We start from the raw sequence: 19,614 nt of genomic DNA, 5'->3' as shown, positions 1-19,614 counted from the left end.
TCCGATTCGATGATTTTAGTGTGGATCAAACCGAGATTTTGGGTATATCCGACCCGATCCGTATTTATCCTAGTTTGAGGTAATATATTTTATTTTTTATATAACAATTATATATTATTTGTATATTAAAATCACTCAGCCACCAATATAAAATATATAGTAAAATATAAATACACATTAAAAATAAATTAAATCACACATATATTTATACATAAATATTTGATTACTGCTTTTAATAGCTAATTTTAGTATACGAATAACATTTTTGTTAAAGAAATCTACCATAATATTTACATATAATTTAATGGCGTATGCATAATTAATGTTCAAACATTAGAACACCCAAAAAAAATCGACGTTTAAAGTGAAAAGTTTTTTTATATAGTTGTTTTATTGATATTGATATATCCATGTAAAAAAATCGATATAATAATAAAAGAATCTTCTTTCATTCAAAAAAAAAAAAGATTAAGTGAAAAAAGCTTAAACATCAATTATTTGATATTTTTTATATTTAAAAAATATCAATATACAATTCAATAATTAATAAAAAAATTATTATATACGAATGATTTATGATAAATAAAAATACAATTATTATTAATTAATTTTGTATTTAAATTATTTTTTAATCAAGATATATGATAATTAACCATTACCCATAAGAAGAAATTTTACTTTTTAATGTTTAAACAAAATCATGAAATAGCAACTTCTAGTAGGAAGTTTATCACAAAAAGTCAATCTTGCAAACGAGAGTGAATAGAATAGAATATTAATGCACCCCCTCAATTTGAGTGCACTCTAATAATGCACCTTCGCTCTGACCCACTTCCCTTTCTCCTCCTTTTCTCCCATGGTTCCGGACTTTCAATTCATCACATTTTCTGTCCCTGCAACTTGAACAACACACGCCCCTTCCACATTCAAATTCGTAGTCAGATCCATCTCTATTTTTCTTCAATCTAGAGAAAATCAGATCGAAACCCTCCATTTCTGTTGGTCTCACAACCTTCTTCTAATACACCATACCAAGCAGGATTCAAGATTGGCGATTGCGGATAACCCTAGAACAAGCTGAAGCTGGAGAATTGAATCAATAAAGATGAATACGAACAGTATGTGATTCCTCCTGATCTCAAAACAAGTTTAGTTTTGAAATTAGTTCGAGTTTACGACAGAAAATCCGATGAGGTATTTGGTGGACTTATTAGAATGCATCCTAATGATTGGGAACATGCATGCTCTCTCATTTCTTTTATGTTAGATTACCTGCTGCTGACTGTACTAGACTAGTACTATCCAGTAGCCAGTGCCGTCAAAATAATGAAAATTTGCTTTTTGTTCTAAATTAATTGTTTTATTCGTACTTTTAAAAATTTTAAAATAATATTTTTATTCATAGTATTAAAATAATTTTTTATATTTTGGTCCTTAATAATAATACACCATTTAAAAAGAAAATAAGTATAATATTAATTAAATTTTATCTTTTTCCTACAAAATAATTTGTCAATTTATATATATATATATATATATATATATATATATATATATATTGTCGTTATTGTATTTTTTTACTCTTTTCATTTTAAAATAAATATCTTTTACTTTTAATAATTTATTGAAAAACTAATCTTAAAAAAAAAACTTATTTTAAAACAAAAGGAGTATATTCTTTTGTTGTATCTTTTCATAGACATCCAAAAAATGACTATAAATGGCTAAATGCTTTATATTCCATTCAAAATTTGCTTATATTTACTATCAATGTAAGAATAAAAAGGTTCAAAAAATATTTACATATATTATGTTATTTTCCAATGTGTATGTGAAATTCTCCACGTACCAAAGTTAACCACACGCCAAGTAAAATTGACACACGCCCCAACACACGCACACCCCACTAAGCTTCTAAAAGGCACAAGCCTTCATGCTACCAAGTGTAACCCCATTACCCCACAACATAGCACTCAAATTTCCCCAAATTTGCCACATTCAACAAAATCTTCACCTCCTTCCTAGTTTGAAGGCAATAAAAAATGAGCCACAATGTAAATTCTCTATAAAACCAAGATGGGATTTAAATTCAGTTCAGTACTCCAGTTTCAACTTTCAAGAGTCCAACTACTATCTCTATCTGCTTCACATAAAGGACCATGTTCATGTCCTTTGATTCTGTGCACCTGTATCTTTCATTTAAATTTGCACACAAAACATCACACTGAATTGCTTGACCTTAAACACATTCAATTCTTAATAATGCCCCACATGATTTTGGCATTGTACTCTTAATGTCATAAATACTATAGCTAGTCTCATGCAACTTGGTTTTTCATTCCTAGTCAGTGTCACAATTTTGATTTCTTTTTCTTGGTGAGTTCCGAAATCTAAAGTGATAAACAGTACAACCTCCCTAAGAAAGGTTCCAGGACTAACTGGTAAGGTTCGCCCAAGAATCAGTCCATTCCCACCTCTAATGGGATCACAAATTTGATTTCTCCTTGTATATATACAAGAGTTCCATTTATTGTTGTTTTTAATTCATGACTACATATAGTAGTCACTTTCTCTAAACTGAATACTCTGCTGTCTTTTCTGGACTGTTAAAGGAAGAAGAAGGAGTGAACAAGTGACAAACCAAGAGATGGATGAGGATGTGTTGAAGAAGTCACCACCTTCTCAAGAAAAATATGGCAGGGCTCAATTTGCAATAAGGTTAATGGTGCTGGTTTTGTTTTTGGCTTGGGTTTTTGTTTGGGTAGTGGCTCCAACAGACACTTATAAGCAGATATGGTTACCGCAACTAAAAGCAAAGATCAATTCTTCATATTTTGGAAAACAAGGTCTCATTTTCCGATTCAGCTACATATGTATTTGCAAAATTCACATATCTACATTCTTTGTTTTATGCTGATATATTCTATGATCTTCTTGCAGGTGCAACACTTCTCCTGTTCACTGTTCCAATATTGTTCATAGCTGTATTGGGAAGTATCTACCTCCATATAGCAAAGAAATACAATTATTTCAAAATGGAAAGGTGCTATCTTTTTTCTTATTCTTGAATCCCATTTGATTTTTTTCTTATTCTTCTAGCCATATCTACTTTTCTAAGTAATAAGTATTTTAAGGTACTGTGTCCATCCATTTTTTTTTCTTTTTTCTTTTTTGTAGTACATTCATAAATTGATATTTTTGGATGCAATTTGATTCTTGGTAAAACAATTGATGAATGTATCAGAAAAATAAAAACGACTTATCAATGGATGTAGTATTCTTATAACATAATTAGAGTATTCCCAGTTCTGATGATTGGCATTAAATTCCTTGGATTCTTTGCACCACTCCAGGAGCAAGAATGGGAAGAAATGTGAGGGAGTATTCATAGGGAAGCGTCCAATGCTTGTGAGAGGCCCTCTTGGCATTGTTTCTGGCACGGAACTTGCCTTGTTGTTTATGTTCATTGTGCTACTAGTTTGGTCCTTTTCAAATTATCTAAACAACAGCTTTGCCAAAATTTCTCAGAAATCAGCAGCAGAAGATGGAGAAAAAGTGTAAGAATATATATATTTATATATTCCTATCAGACTCAGAAATTTTGTATATGAATTAATTTTCATAAGAGTATACAGTCATTTAGTGTGTCTATTCATATAGGAGAATGATGGTGAACATGTGGAATTTAAGTGCAACTCTACATACAAATAAACATTCTAAATTGCTATATGCAATATGTATGTACTAAGCCTTTAATGTATTGTAATTGCAGTTGCATCAATTGAATATTTGTTGAATATTTTGCAATTAAGTTAAAATCATAATGCAATTACATACACAATGACTTGACTTTTACACATATTTGCTCTATGATATGGATATATATTAAGTTATTTAAGGATTATAGTTTTGATTATGGTCTCAATCATGAATTTTGTTCATTAGCGTGCAATTAAGGTATTAATAATATAACTTTTATGCGATCTCGATCGCAATTTCAAACATTTTTCTAAATATTATTTCTGTTTTAATAACTAGGATTGGTGGTGAAGGAAGTGATTTTTGTGTTTTCGCAGATGGCAGAAGAAACTAGATAAATCAGCAGTGATGTTGGGGAAAGTTGGGAACATATGCTTGGCAATGTTGTTTTTCCCAGTGACACGTGGCTCCTCATTGTTGCCACTGGTTGGTCTAAAATCAGAGAGTTGCATAAAGTACCATATTTGGCTTGGAAATATGCTCATGACAATCTTCACTGCTCATGGCCTTTGCTACATCATTTATTGGGCAGTGACTAATCAACTTTCAAAGGTTCGTCAAAATAGTCCCCTACTTTTAATGAGAGGGTTATATTTTGAAAATTATTTAGTGAAATTAAAATAAATCATTTTCTTGAGGTTTTTGATAGAGAACTAAACTAGAAAATAGTTTTAAAGTTGGTTGAGTTAAGATTGCTAAAGTAGAGATTATGAAATGATTTGATTCCCAAGTCATGGAGTCAATTCATGGTGCATTTTGAAATTTGATGGAGTGAAATATAGGGTTGTTGACTGATAAATGTGAAAAATAAATCAAGTTTGCGAACTAATGATATGTGGTCTAAAACTTGAATCACACTGTATGCATGAAAATTTCAAATCTTGGATTCAAAAGAAAAGAAGAAAGTACCAATTCTAAGGGCATGTTTAATTCTTGTTTATGTTTTTCTTTTTAATGTATTATTGGATTTTAGGATCTTGTGAAATAAAATTAATTAAAATTGTTAAATAAAAGAAACTATACTGACTAACTAACTATTTCTAGCACAAACAAGTTATTTACTACTATTGTGCTCTATGCTTGTCACTTGGATATTTTTTTATCATTTTGTTATCTACTATAACATAGAACTATAGATTCATGATACTATTACTATGATTCTCAATGCAGATGCTAGAATGGAAAAAAACAGGGATATCAAATGTAGCAGGAGAGTTAACTTTGCTAATTGGTCTTTTAATGTGGCTTACAACATTCCCTCGCATTAGGAGAAAAGCCTTTGAGCTTTTCTTCTACACACACCACCTCTACATCCTCTTCATTGTGTTGTTCATCTTTCATGTGGGAATCTCCTATGCTTGTATTATGCTCCCTGGTTTCTACCTCTTCTTGGTTGATCGTTATCTAAGGTTCTTGCAATCAAGACAGCAAGCTCGGTTGGTTTCTGTTCGTGTTTTGCCATGTGAAGCGGTAGAACTTAACTTCTCTAAGACCCATGGTAAGATAAAATAAACTAGATGTTTAGTCCCTTAGACCTTGTCTCTTAATTGTTTAAAGATACAGAATACTAATTACAGACACCAAAATCATAGAGGGTGTGAGAGAGATGGGAAAAAAAATCGGTTTTTCCTATTCTTGGTACTCGGGTAGGTTTAAAAAACAGTGTGTGCAAAGACATTATCACTTTCTGCAAACAAATTTTATAAAATAAAAGATCAAGTTGAGGTTGCATGTTTTTTTAAGGACTAGAGTATTATCACATATATTTTCTAAGGACTAGACTAATAAAAAATCTTTCAAGAATTTGACTAATGTGACGTATAATTTTCAGGGGACTAAGTTGATATATTATATATTTGTAAGGAACCAAACCAATGTCAAATATTTTTGAGGGATCAAGTAGATAATTTGGTTTATGACCTGCTTCTTGAAAAAAAAAAATGCTCAAATTTCAATGATAAATTTTTATATATTGTTTTTAGTGCTGATGTCGCTATATATATTTTTTTGGCAGGGTTGACATATAATCCCACAAGTATTGTGTTCATAAACATACCAAGCATATCAAAGTTGCAGTGGCATCCATTTACAGTTACTTCTAATAGTAACTTGGAGCCTGAAATTCTAAGTGTTGTCATTAAGAGTGAGGGAGCTTGGTCCCAGAAACTCTATCAGATGCTTTCAGTACCATCTGCAATTGATCATATCAATGTCCATGTTGAAGGTCCTTATGGACCTGTATCAACCGATTATCTAAGGTTTGCATTTTTGTTAATATAAAGCCCAAGTTTATATTAACAAATTACACATCCATTCAAGAATTTGTTTTTTTGTTTTTTGCATATATATATATATATGTTAAGAAATTATTACAATTTTCACAACTAAAGGGGAAAAACTAGTTATTATCACCTTAAAGCTCTAAAAACCTCAGAAATTTATAGAAAAGTGTTTTTGGGTTGCTAGCAAGAAAGTTAATCTCTAAATAACATCACATCTGGCTAAGTCTAAAATGATTGTTTATAATTTCTTACAAAGTAATAACTCTGCTTTCTATTCACCAGGCACGAAACTCTTGTGATGATTAGTGGAGGCAGTGGCATCACTCCTTTTGTGTCTATCATCAGAGAGCTAATATATCTAAACATAACATTGAGATACAGAACTCCAAAACTTACCTTAATTTGTGCATTTAAGAACACCTCTTATCTCTCAATGTTAGATATGATCCTCCCAAGTTATGGAATCAACGGTGACATTTCTAGTTTGCAACTACAAATTGAGGCTTACATCACAAGAGAGGAAGACCTTAAACAGAATAATAATCCAATTCCCCTTCAATCCATATGGTTCAAGCCCAACAAAAAAGACTCGCCTATTTCTACTATTTTAGGTCCAAATAGTTGGGTTTGGCTTGGTGCTATAATATCATCTTCTTTCATAATCTTCATTATCCTAATTGGGATGATTAACCATTACTACATTTTCCCTGTTGATCATAACACCAATAAAATATTTTCATACCCTTTGAAGTCTTCTATCAACATGTTAGTGATATGTGCGTCTATAGCAATGGGTGCAAGTGGAGCTGTTCTTTGGAACAAGAAACAAAATGCCAAAGAAGCAAAGAAGGTACAGAATATGGAGGGGTCATCTCCATCAGTAGGATCAACAAATTTCAAAGTTTGTGACGTAGAAAGAGAATTGGAAAGCCTACCAAACCAAATCCTTGCCAATGCTACAAATGTGCATTATGGTGGAAGACCTGACCTAAGAAGTAAGTCACTTCACTTTTTTTTTTTTTTGGCAAATTACTATGTAATTTGTAAACTATAACACTAACCTCAATTTAAGGGAATCTTTATTTTAAACTATAGCCTAGAGACATATCAAGGGTATGAAATTGCTCTCTTTTCTTTTTTTCTCTGTCTTTTATTTGCTTTTATTTTTTCTTTTATGAAGGATTACTGTTGGAACTGAAAGGGTCAAATGCGGGGGTTCTTGTTTCTGGTCCCAAGGAAATGAGGCAGGAGGTAGCAGCTGTTTGCTCATCTAAATTGGCTGAAACTCTGCACTTTGAGTCCTTTAGCTTTAATTGGTGATTTTACTTGAATTGTTAGAAGATATAAAACGTTTAGCTATTCGCGAGAATTGATCTTAGCTAGCTTATTTTGAGTTAGAATTTTTATTATTTTTTGATAGTGTAAATTGGTTATGTAACAAATGTTAGAAAATGAAATCTGTCATGAGGAGCATAACAAAAAAGGTAAAAGGGTTTTACTTCCATATCATTTTTTTAGAATATTAGCATACAAACAATTTCACTATTTATGAATCCAAATAGTCCCATACATGGTTACATCAAACTCAAATTTACACAACACCAGATGGATATTGACATAGACTGAATTTTCGCCTTGCTAAGGTTTCCATAATCTTTAAAAATTGATGTTTCAAGTTTCCAGAGCCAAAAATTGAGATCACTTGAGTTCCAGGGGAAACTAATAGTGATGTACTCCAGCTCCTTCAAAAACTATTTAAAAAAATGTGAAAATGTTATTACCTCTCAAGATACATTTTTCTAACAAAATTAAATTGAGCTCCCGGCAAATGGACATAACTTTCTTCTCTACTAAAGTTGTTCACTTCAATCACATCTGCAAATATATTTGTCAAACACTTTCCCCTTCACGCCTTTGCCTTTCCATCTTACTTTTGCTCAAATCTACGATATCCTCAATAGGCACCCAGCCAGTGCTTAATATTTTGGCATGAAAAAAAGGTTAATCAGAAAAATCTTCAGGTTCACCTTGGCTGACCTGTTCCTGGGGCTGAATCAAAAGTTTAAAGTTTAAAACCTGAGATCTCGGCAAGATTCATCATTGAAGTAATCATTGGTCAAGCAGAGAATGTAAAGGTGATAACCTTTGCACATTCTATATGTTCTCCAAGGGATGATGCATCGATTATCATGTCTAACAGATAAATTAAACACCACTGATTTATCAAATCCCCAAGACACTGTATAAAACAAGAAACATAATAGCAATACCCATTAACCTTTGATTCATATGGCAATCAAACTTTAGTAATCAAAGTACTGATGCGGTACATCAAAGCCATAACCCACAGAACTAGACAACATATAGCTTATTCTTTATCAATAATTGCAGATCAAAACAAACTCGAAACTTATAAGAATGGCTACTAAGTTGACATTGGTACCCTCCATGGCCTGTAGATTCTCTTTCCCTCTGTAATGAATCTCAATCTGGGTTGTCAAACAAGTTCTATGCTACAGCAACGAAAAATTCAAACCATTCTCGATCTCAAGCGCCATCTTCTTAAAAATCCTCAAACCCAATAAAATAAATTAGTGTAACCTCATTGGAGTAGTTTACACATGAAACCAAGATTAAAATATTTTCCCCAAGACATTCAAAAAAAAAAAAAAAAAAAGAAAAAAGAAAAGCCGTCACAATGAATTCAAATACAATCCCCAAATGCTCAATTCATATTCCTCCGTACCCATCTTTTTTCATATTCACAATTTGAAACACGCAATTTAACACAAAAACACAGTCCCAGTAATCAGATAACATAAACTCTCCTCTATCATAAACCAACATATTATTTTTCCTAAAAATTGAAAGAAAAAGAATTAGAAACTAAAATGCAAAGTTCAAATAGCAATATTGATATAAAAAAGATTTACATTTCTTTCTGGATGGATGCAATGAGCTGTGTCAAAAGCTTCAGATCTGGGGAACCATTTAGCTGAGGATATCTAAGCTTGGCAATGATACATGTAACATATTGAGAGGTGTGTCATGAGCTATGAGGTGGGTGAGAGCTTTTGCGAGATGCCAAATGGGGAATAGAGCCCTCCGCTGTGGCGGCTGGCTCTAACTCTTGTTCATACACTGGAGTGTCAACCAAGAGCATCTTATTTCTAGAAGCTGAAGAATGTGAAATCATGTCTATGTTCAGTTCAAGTCTTCAAGAGTTGCTTTTCTTTTCCCTGTTTCATATTTTCTTTTCTTGAAATCTTGAATGTCTTGCTTGAACAACCAACGTGCTCCACTTCTCTTTACTTGGATAAGAAGATAGTCACGATCTGGAAATAACATTTGGAAGCGATTTTGTTGGCATAACAGCTTACTAAAATAGTAACTGTTCACACACACAATAAACAAATTATCTGAACTATCCCACACCTCTAAACTCGTGTTGATGAATTCTTTCCCGTTGCAGATCACCGAAGGCTGTAATCCTTGGATATCTTGGATAACTAGGAAACAGAGAGCAAGTGCGACCATTTCAGTTGAAGGGCAATTAAGTGGGAATGAGAGTGATACTCCGTTATCTTGTTCCTGATGCTCAAACCATGCTGGAATTTCCTCCCCTGTGATCAACATTTGCAAGAAGTCTTCACGATCTTGGCTAGCTGATTCTGCAAAGCCACAACACGCCTTTGATATGACATCATCAACATTTGATGCATCCAGTGAATAACAACCCTGTGCATCTAATTCTCTTAGACTTGATGGAAGCTCTGGTAAAACCTCCAATTCCCAGCAAAAAGATAGCTTTAGACGTGTAAGTCTGGGAAGTTGATGGATACTTATTGGAACTCTTAAAAAACTGTTACGAGATAAAACCAAATCCATCAACGACGCTAAGTGGGCAATATCATAGGAAAGGGTCGACTCTTCTCTAGATGAGCTGTCAGAATCATCATAATCAGTTTTCTGTGGAAGACTACATAACACCAATTTTTTTAGGCCAACGAAACATCCTAGTGAAAGTGATAAGAGAAGACCAGTAATCTTGCTGCATCCAGTTAAGTCCAATTCAGACACGCCAGCCAAATTTCCAAGCGTTGGGGGTAGCTCTTCTATACCTGTAAGTGTCAGATTAAGAATCGATAACTGTTTCATGCATTCCCCAAATTCTGGCAGTCTCTTCAAACTACTGCAGGAGTATAGATCTAGTCTCTCGAGTGAACTCATCTCCAATTTATCTCCAAGTGTTTCAAGACTCCTACATCCCCTTAAATTCAATTCAACAAGCCTCTTGTGGTGGGTGAGAGACGGGTGAATATAATCCAGCTTCTTGCATCCCCAAAGATTAAGTTTTTTAAGATTGGGAGCCCCAGAAAGATCTGGTGTTTGCTTCAGCTGCTGGCACCCTGACAGATCTAAGTGCTCTAACTTTTCTAGAACCTGAAAAAACATAAAAAAAAAATATAGCACATGGTTAATATTTATGCTGGAAATGTTTATGTAATAAAATTTGATAGAACTGTTGATGAAAAGGTCTACCTTCTTTCCATCCCATAACTTTACAATTTTGCTACCAGACAGATTAATTTCAACAAGCTCATAGCGTTGATGATCTGTAAGGGGCAGAGTTTCCAGTGGACAATATCTCCAGCGAAATACCTTTAATGTACAAGGAATATCGCAGAGAATGGGAGCTTCTACACCATCTAAAATGAGAAGCTTTAACTGGCACATTTTTGAGAAAGATAAATCTCTCTGAATCACTTCAGTCTTGCTATACCACCACTTACTTACAACGATGCCATGAGTTGCTTTAGTTTTCTACACATACACGTAAATAAATAAATAAATAAACAATTAAAAAAACCAATGAAAAAACTATACTCATTGAGATAACCATAAAAACAAAAAATAGTTTTTAGTTACCTAGATATAATATCAAAGACATTTTCAAATTCTTATTTTAATTCTATGCGTCCTATAGTTGAGAAAAATCGACACTTACCTTCTTTTGAGTAAGTACAAATTCAACATCCTCCAAACACCACAATCTGCTATGCTTACTAGCATCATTTGGAGATTCTTTAATTACAATTTGTTTGCCCATTTCTTCAAGCAGATCATGCATCCCCAATTGATCATATTTATTTATAGTGATCAATGATCTGTTAATCAAAATATCAAGACCAATGTCAGCCTGATAACCACATCCTTCTAATATCTTTGTTACATATTCTTTTTTATTCCCTTTAAAGAAACAAGCAATATCTAGAAAAATATCCTTTTCTGTATCTTCTAAACCCTCATAGCTTATTTTCAATACATCAATAATTTTAGAATGTGAAGTCTTCTTTATTCTTTCAATAGCACTATACCAAACCGCAATAGTACGTCTACCATTAAGATAGGAACCCAATACTTTAAGTGCCAATGGGAGACCACCGCTATATTTGACTACTTCTTTGGACAAATCCAAAAACCCTTCTGTAGGCTTCTGCTGTTTAAAGGCTTTCAAACAAAAGAGGTTAAGGGCTTCACTTTCCACTAACCCTTCAACGTTATAAGTTTCATGCACCTCTGGTCCCTTTAGCGCCTCTACGTCTCTAGTTGTAATTATTATTCTGCTTCCAGGACCAAACCAATCTTGCTCCCCAGCCAAATCCTCTAATTGTTTTTCATGATTTACATCATCAAGAACAAGAAGTACCTTTTTGAGACGTAAAGAGTTTTGAATTATTGTCCTCCCATCATACTTGTTATAAACAGCATTTGAACTTATATTCATTTGATCAAGAAGTTGTTTTTGCATGTGAGTAATATCTTTTTTCTCACAGTTCTCCCTTACATCGGCAAGAAAGCAAGTAACTTCAAATCTAAATCGAATGGTTTCAAAGACAGCTCTAGCAATAGTGGTCTTACCTATGCCGCCCATTCCCCATATGCCTATATAGCGAACATCATTCAATCCAAGGCCTATTTGAGTAATCACTTGTTCCACTCTTGAATTAATCCCCACAAGATTCTTCATTGAAGATGGCAACTTAGGAATCAATATTTCAAATATATGTTGAGCAATATTTTCCACAAGTACTGCTTCGTCCCTGTTCTGGGAAAGAGAATTTCTTTGTAAGTCTAGCAGCACAAGAAAAATAAAGCAACAATTTTTATTATAAAAAATAAATTTTGTAATAAGATAAAGGAAGACAATACAACACAACAACTGATGTTTACAAAAACAATTTTCTTTTATAAAAGTTATTTGTAATAAGCTATATATATTTTTCAGGTAATTTATTCATTTGATATAGATTTTTATAAAATTTATTTTAATTTGATACCTGATTCATTGAATTATTATTAGTTAGGTGGCATACTAACAAACCGTATTATACGAAAGAATTTCAGGTTATATAAATCATCATAAAATTAAAAACTCTTGATATCTATTTACGCCTATTAAGAAACAAAAAAGGACAATGCAATATATATTTTTGAGAAATACTCCAAATTAGTTCTTAAAATTTTTTTAATAAGACATTTTAATTTTAAACAAATTTCAGTTACTAAATTAGTGTTCAATTTTTATTTTAATAGAAAAATTAATTTTCACATAACATTATTTGTTTCTATGAAAAAATTAATCTTAGAATTTTAAAAATTTTTAGGAATCATTATGTTTGTTATTAAATAACAATATGTATTGTTTTGTTTAACTTTTTAACTAAAATTTAATACGAGAATTAATGTCTAATAAAATATAAAATTAGAGACTAATTTGATAGTTAAAATTTGTTAAAATTTAAATTTTTTTACAAAAAAATATTTTTTTGGAATTAATTTGGATTATTACGCTGTATTTTTACATTTATTATCAGCATCATTCTATCTATTTTTATCATATAAAAGATGGTACAAATCTATTATATAAAATGAGCTTATGATGACATATTGGTTTTTATGATTGTGTCACGCCAGTAATTTTATATAGATGGTAATTTTATAATTCTACAAAATAAAAATAAAAAATTTCTATATAATAATGATACAAAAATAATTAAATTTAATAGCTATTATTATTCTATTAAATTAAAAAATAATGATTAAATATAATTAATATCTATATTAAAACTATAATAATAATAATTTTCACATTAATTATAAATATTAAACTATATACAAATTACAAATATTTTTATAAATGAGTCAAAAAGTTTAACATTAATCCACATATTATCTCATTAATTTTTAAATAATATAATACTTTTAAATTTATATTATATAATACAATTAATTTTATAATATTAATATTATTTAAATTAATTCCATTGTGGTACCATATTATTTTATTACGAGATCGTTATTTAATATGTAATTCAAGAAAAAAATTTGTGGTAGACGAAAATAACCATCATTATTATATTTAAACTCAAATTTATAGTAATTCGTTCATGGTGTGATTGTATCTACGTTGAAGAAGAAAAGAAAATATTCCATATTTCATGTATTACTATAAACTTTAATTCAAATATTTATTTTTTCAAAAAAAAATCTATTAAATATTGATTTGTCTAACTGAATGAAAAAAAGTAAAAAGCTAATTTGACAATAATTTTTTTCTAAGAACGAAAATTATGAAGGCAGGGTAGATATGGTCTAAATCTCTTTTGGAAAAAAAAAATCATATGTACCAGAATATAATTTGTTATTATTTAATTTTATTGATCAATTAAAAATTGATATGTTTATAGAAAAAAAATTAAACATTATAGTTAATTTTTAGTATACTGTTGCCATGGTTGTTTAACATTGCATTCTAGCGGAGCCGTTTGTTAAAAATGGTATCTACAATGATTGCACTTTTGTTTAGATGGATATGGATCTAAAAGTTTGAACGTGTATAGCAGAAGATAAATTGTAGTAATAACAAGAGTAATAAGTTAATGACTAGTTTAGCTTACTCATATATTTTGGAGGTCCAAGCAGAATGAGCAGCAACTTGTGTTAGCGCATCTCTCCATCTTTTGACCTTCTCACTGTCATGTCTCTCTTCGTGTTTCTTGAAAGCTTCCTCAAAGGTTCTTCTTTGGTGCCTCACATCACTAGGCTCCACACCGTAGAACACTGCCAGCATTTGTAACCCCAGCTGGTTCTTACACTCAATGATCTTTTGGAGCTCATCCAAGCACCAACTGGAGGAAGCGTAGTCCGGTGAGAAAACAATGACTGCAAACATGGACTCTTCAATTGCTTTGAGGAGTTCTTTTGAAATAACATGGCCTTTGCGAAGGTTTTTGTCATCTTTGTAGGTTGTGATTCCCTTCCTGTTGAGAGCCGCATAGAGATGGCCAATGAAGCCTGTACGGATGTCTTTTCCTCTGAAACTCAAGAACACGTGATAGGTGCATGATCGTGGTGGTGGTGGTGGTGGTGGTAGTGGGATTGAAGTGGAAGAAAAGGCGGATGCCATATGTTTGAAGTTTGAAGAAGTGTATCTATGTGCTGCATAAGAGTTGTGGTTAACACTAAACAGTTAATTAATAACATCAATTAAGAAACTCTCTGTGAAGAGAGAAAGGAAATAAGCGGAAGCTGCTGGGTAGTGATGAAGGAGACACAAAGCTGAGAGGGTAATCAATACTTAAGACGCGTGAATCTGTGATAGTGGTACACCTTTTATGTAAATGAATTTTGTTTATTTCGGTCTTCATCTATTTCTCAAAGATTTTTACTAGTGTCTATTTTATTACTACTTCCTCTGTTTCACTTATTTTTATACTCACTAATAATGATTCATTATTTCACTGTCATAACTCATAACATAAAGGGTGAATTACACTTACATCCCTATCATGTATGACATAAATAGTTTGACCATTCTACAATGCACGAGACCATCAGATTATGTTTGAATAAGGCATTACAAAATTCTTTTATTTAGATGGAACAAAACTATTATATGTATTTATAAGGTTCTATGTATGTGACGAGGTAATCCAGGGGCGGAGCTAGAAAAAATATTAGAGGGGGGCTAAAATTATTTACACAATAAAATAATATTAAAATAAATTTTTTAGGGGGGGCTAAACTGAAATTTACATATAATTTACATGTAAAAAATTAAAATTAGGGGGGCCGTTGCCCCCCTTTCCCAGTATGTAGCTCCGCCCCTGAGGTAATCTATCTATTCTTAATATATAAAAATAGATGTATAAATTTATCCACATTATTTTTAAACATTTTTTCTTCTTACTAATGTCATGTTAGCATTATTGCTTATTTGGCAAAATTTTAGAATTAACCACTCAATTTTTGCCAAATCAACTATTATTTCCAAATCAGCAAAAAATAAAATATACAAATAAAAAACTAAAAAATACAATACAATAAATTTGTAACCTACAAATACATTGAATTCATATTCCTATATTTATTATATCTTACCGTTATAAACAATACAATAAATTTATAACCCCAATAATTAATTTATTAATTTTTATAAATAACTCACTAAAATAATAAACATCCATATTACAAATGTTATAATAATATTATTAATCATAATAAATTTTACGTTATAAGTATTCAAATTTCATACTATTTAAACTACTTATATAAGTCTCTTATCACTATTCCTTCAAATAACATCAAATTTAGCACAAGAAATTTATTTTCGAACTACACATCTCAAACTTACTCCATAGAGCATCATTCTTTTAGAGCAGAATGATTAGAAATCAAATAACTATCAAAGATCTAATAGTCATGCAATGAGAATCTGATGATTAGGTATGACAAAAAAAAACTCACAACATGCATCATACATTCATACTTACTCAAATACCATATACCTAATGATAACATCAATTGAATATTGGAATAGGAAAATATCTTCACAATTCTAGCAACTATAAACGAAATTGATGACAAATTTGGATGGAACTATATTAAATGTAAAAAGTGTCAAAAGAAAGTATATAAAAAAGGAAACAACTACATTTGTGACACACGTAATCAAATATCACAATATCCAACAATAAAATAACTCTATATACTTTTCATAATCTCATCTATCAAATTATTAGTTACTAACCCTATACTTATTTTAGATTCAGAATTCAATTAAAGATTTTAGATCAAAGTGTTACAACAACTTTTGCACTATTTGATGGCGAAGCAAAAAGCTTATTAGGCACAACTTCTTTAAATCTAATGACATTCCAGAAAAATAATGACATTGAAACACCACTCCATCAAGAGATTAAGAAGAAAGAATACCATACAAATTCAAGACACATCTTTGGAAGAACAAACATACAAAAATGGAACAAACAACATAATAGAAAGTGCATCAAACTCAACAATTCATAAAGAACATGCCTACACAAGAACCTACGATAGAAAAAAGAAAGCAACAACTTTAACAACAACCAATAAAAAAAAGGAAGACGAGCGCCACCTAAGAAGACTAAGTTCATCAACTAAAACAAATATAAAAATCAAACTACCAAATAAAAATATCACTTTGTACAACTCCAACATCCAAATCTTTTGTATTACAAATTATTTTAAATAAAATACCTTTTAAATTTAACTTTAATTTACATATATTTAATTTATTTCTATAAAACATAATAAATTTTAATATTTATTATATATTATTATTAATTTACCGTCCGCATCGCGCGGGCCTCGTTCTAGTTATATTTAGAACTTGATTCGTTTGAAAAAAATTAACCGTACAGCAACAGCTATAATTGATTTTAGTTTAATTTACTCTCAGTCATGTTAGGTAAAATCAATTAGAGTACTAATCAATTTCGGTAACCTATTATCTCAAAACTCATGTTTTACTCTTAGGATTAAAAAAGAACAACTAAAACTCTCACTATTTCCTTTTCTCTCTCACGACTTCTTTCCTAACAGCAACACTTCTCCACATGGTTGTCTCTACCAACGTACTATAGTCGGTCTTCTGCTGTCACTGTTCACCGTTGTACCGTACATCATAATTAGTCTTCATCTGTCACGTCACGTCTGAAGAATGTTGCTGTAATGGCCTCCATCAAAGTGTCGCCATGAGTTTTCTTTTTCTTGTTATTGTTATATTTGTAAATAGTCTTTTTTGTTAAGTTTTGAATGTTCTATTTTATTTGATTTTAGATGTTCTTTTTTGCTATAATTTTAAATATTTTCTTTTGTCAGATTTTAGATATTTCTTTTGATTGGATTTTAGATGTTTTTTTTTCAATAATTTTAGCTATTTCTTTTTGTTAGATTTTGAATATTCCTTCCCTTCCTCATCCAAGGTAGTCGTTCATGGCCAGAACAACGCCGCTGCTGTGGGGCAAGAAACACCCCTCCTCATCGAATGCACCGTCTTCACCTCCGGCCATAGCTTCTCGCAAATCTATATATTCTTTTTCAATGATTTTGAATGTTACTTTTTGTCAGTTTTAGATGTTCTTTTCAATATTTTGGATGGATCTTTTTGTTACAAAATTAGTTGGTTTGTTAAAAAGTTGGCTCGAAAAAATGTTAGTTACCTAGACTTTTTTTTTACTCTATTAGTCTTTATATTTTATTTTTAAAATATTTCATAACTCACGACAAATACAAAAGTGAACATACATTTCAAAAAAGTTTTGTATTATTTAACAAAAAATAGTTAGAAGGAACCTAATTAAAAACTTTTATCTAATATAAAACGCAATTACAAATTTTTAAACTATTAGAACTTAATTAAAAATTTGATAAAACTGTAAAGACCGATAAAATAATTAAATCTTGGTTTTATATTTATTGATTATATAAAAAAGCAAAAAATAACTAATATTGATTTGTGGTGGTTGTCATGTATTTTATTAAAATTGTATATGCAAATAAGTATTATAGATAGTCAATAATATTAATTACTTAAAGGATTTAGTTAACATAAATTATGATTTGATTTCTTAAATTTGTAAAACTTAATTTTAAATATTTACAAAAAATATATATTTATTTTTGGTTAAATTACACAATTAATTTCTATATTTTTACTGAAATTACAAATTCGTTCATAGTCATATACTTTAAATTTTAAAAGTTTGTAATTAAGTCCCTCTATAAAATATAATTTTGTAGTTAGATCCCAAAAACACTTAGTGTAAACAAAAACACACATTTACCATAATGTTCTCTTCTTCCCCTTCTCCCTTTTCATCCTCCTCCCCTCTTCAACGCTTCCGTTCTTCTTCTTCCATTACCACTCTGAGCCGCCACCGCCACCGCCAAAGCCCACCCGGTCCCATTCTTCCATTATCCCTTCTCTTCCTCTCTTCCCTTCCCTTCTTCCGTTTCCTCCACAAATCAACTTTTCTTCTCCATCAGTTATACCATGCTTTGTTGTACCACCACATCATTAACATAACATAATTTTTCGAACATCTCCCTCGTCATAATGGAACTCAACTATATAACTTAAGGAGGAATGCTAGGAGACAGCAATTTTAATGTTTTGTAATCATCAATTGACTTAATGGTGTGAGATTATATTTAATGGTAGGAGATCACTCACTTTTATTTTAATGGTTAAGTGCTGGCCAAAAAATACAAAAGTTGCTGACCCTAGACTTTTCCTAACTTCAGAACGACTGAACATTATTCGGAAAAGGGGTCATCTTTATTTGTTTCAAATTACAGTTACATCCCACTTATAACCACTAATAACAGCAAAACACCAACCACATCCACATCCACATCCAATTTCTACACAATCATCAAACTTAACATTATATATTAAGTTTAAACAGAAGCACACTAGAACAGAATCATATCAGCAACAAAAATTCAGAATCACACAAACTAAACAAAGAATCCAAACTCAAAATCCAAACTAAACTCAGAATCACATTAGTAACGAAAACTTCAGAATCAAAGTTAGAACACAAACTCAACTTAGAATCTTAAAAATTAACTCGAAAAAAGATGAAACTGGAGAAGTAGTGGCTTACCGGAGAGACAGCGAGGGATGAATGACGACACGATGTTGACAGAGTGAGATCGAAATAATAGAGGTGACAGTGAGCTCGTGGTGAGACAGAGTAACCTCGAAGACATAGAGAGAGAGCTAGAACAGAGAGACAGCCAGGCACAAAGTTTGCTACGATGAGGCGACGAGGGCCGAGCAGGAGCAATCTGCGAGGCCGAGAGAAGAGCTATGAGCAAAGATTTCATGACGAGGAGAAGAAGGTGAGTGGAAGATACGTTCGGCGGCAAGACGACACCCGCTGTCTGTCACAATGGCGGCACCGACGGTACCCTCTGGCCGAGGAGAGAGTTCGGCGATGGTGGGGGCTTCTACATGCTGCTGATGGTGGCCCGATGATGATGAGGCTAATGAGTAGGTTTTAGAAACTCTCTGTGAAGAGAGAAAGGAAAGTAAGCGGAAGCTGCTGGGTAGCGCCGTAGTGATGGAGACACAAAGTTGAGAGGGCAATGAATACTGAAGACGCGTGAATATGTGATAATCGTACACCTTTTAATCTAAATGAATTTTATTTATTTATTTATTTATTTCCTCCGGAGTCTT

At 31.6% G+C, this 19,614-nt stretch overlaps 2 protein-coding genes across 12 annotated transcripts; one reads left to right on the top strand and one right to left on the bottom strand.

Annotated features, from left to right (window-relative positions):
* The first annotated feature begins 709 nt into the window (after positions 1–709).
* LOC130973449 (ferric reduction oxidase 2-like) lies at positions 710–7,579 on the top strand. 3 transcript variants are annotated; one of them, XM_057897970.1, is made up of 9 exons: positions 710–1,118; positions 2,613–2,846; positions 2,941–3,043; positions 3,354–3,557; positions 4,077–4,311; positions 4,930–5,257; positions 5,774–6,017; positions 6,324–7,036; positions 7,222–7,579. In XM_057897970.1, exons 1-9 carry the CDS (start codon positions 1,106–1,108, stop codon positions 7,359–7,361), a joined length of 2,214 nt encoding a protein of 737 aa, XP_057753953.1. In that variant the 5' UTR covers positions 710–1,105; the 3' UTR covers positions 7,362–7,579. The 3 variants fall into 3 exon arrangements, with proteins under 3 accessions (XP_057753953.1, XP_057753956.1, XP_057753954.1); XM_057897973.1 differs by lacking the exon at positions 710–1,118 and adding an exon at positions 1,138–1,194; XM_057897971.1 differs by lacking the exon at positions 710–1,118 and adding an exon at positions 1,879–2,441 and having other exon boundaries at positions 7,222–7,578.
* LOC130973447 (TMV resistance protein N-like) lies at positions 7,538–19,519 on the bottom strand. Of its 9 annotated transcripts, XR_009084139.1 has the most exons (7): positions 19,037–19,519; positions 14,003–14,543; positions 11,050–12,145; positions 10,584–10,865; positions 8,975–10,484; positions 8,185–8,280; positions 7,538–8,090 (listed from the first exon to the last, which is right to left on the bottom strand). XR_009084139.1 is itself a non-coding variant. In XM_057897967.1 (6 exons), exons 1-6 carry the CDS (start codon positions 19,257–19,259, stop codon positions 9,350–9,352), a joined length of 3,177 nt encoding a protein of 1,058 aa, XP_057753950.1. In that variant the 5' UTR covers positions 19,260–19,519; the 3' UTR covers positions 8,737–9,349. The 9 variants fall into 9 exon arrangements, 5 of the variants coding, with proteins under 5 accessions (XP_057753950.1, XP_057753951.1, XP_057753949.1 ...); XR_009084137.1 differs by having other exon boundaries at positions 7,538–8,280; XR_009084138.1 differs by lacking the exon at positions 8,185–8,280.
* Positions 19,520–19,614: the final 95 nt, after the last annotated feature.

Source organism: Arachis stenosperma, chromosome 4, assembly GCF_014773155.1.
Source record: "Arachis stenosperma cultivar V10309 chromosome 4, arast.V10309.gnm1.PFL2, whole genome shotgun sequence".
In the NCBI taxonomy this organism is placed as follows: Eukaryota; Viridiplantae; Streptophyta; class Magnoliopsida; order Fabales; family Fabaceae; genus Arachis; species Arachis stenosperma.
Note: the sequence above shows the minus strand (reverse complement) of the source record. Positions and strands in the feature narration are given on the sequence as shown.

Bases quoted from the DNA above. Each gene is read 5' to 3' on its own strand.
- LOC130973449 (XM_057897970.1), top strand. The intron at 5,258-5,773 runs GTAAGATAAAAT...TTTTTTTGGCAG, and splicing joins TAACTTCTCTAAGACCCATG to GGTTGACATATAATCCCACA. The intron at 7,037-7,221 runs GTAAGTCACTTC...TCTTTTATGAAG, and splicing joins TGGAAGACCTGACCTAAGAA to GATTACTGTTGGAACTGAAA.
- LOC130973447 (XM_057897965.1), bottom strand. From the start codon at position 19,259: ATGAAATCTTTGCTCATAGCTCTTCTCTCGGCCTCGCAGATTGCTCCT. The intron at 14,544-19,036 runs GTAAGCCACTAC...ACTCTTATGCAG, and splicing joins CATCCCTCGCTGTCTCTCCG to CACATAGATACACTTCTTCA. The intron at 12,146-14,002 runs GTAAGCTAAACT...TTCCCAGAACAG, and splicing joins TGGACCTCCAAAATATATGA to GGACGAAGCAGTACTTGTGG.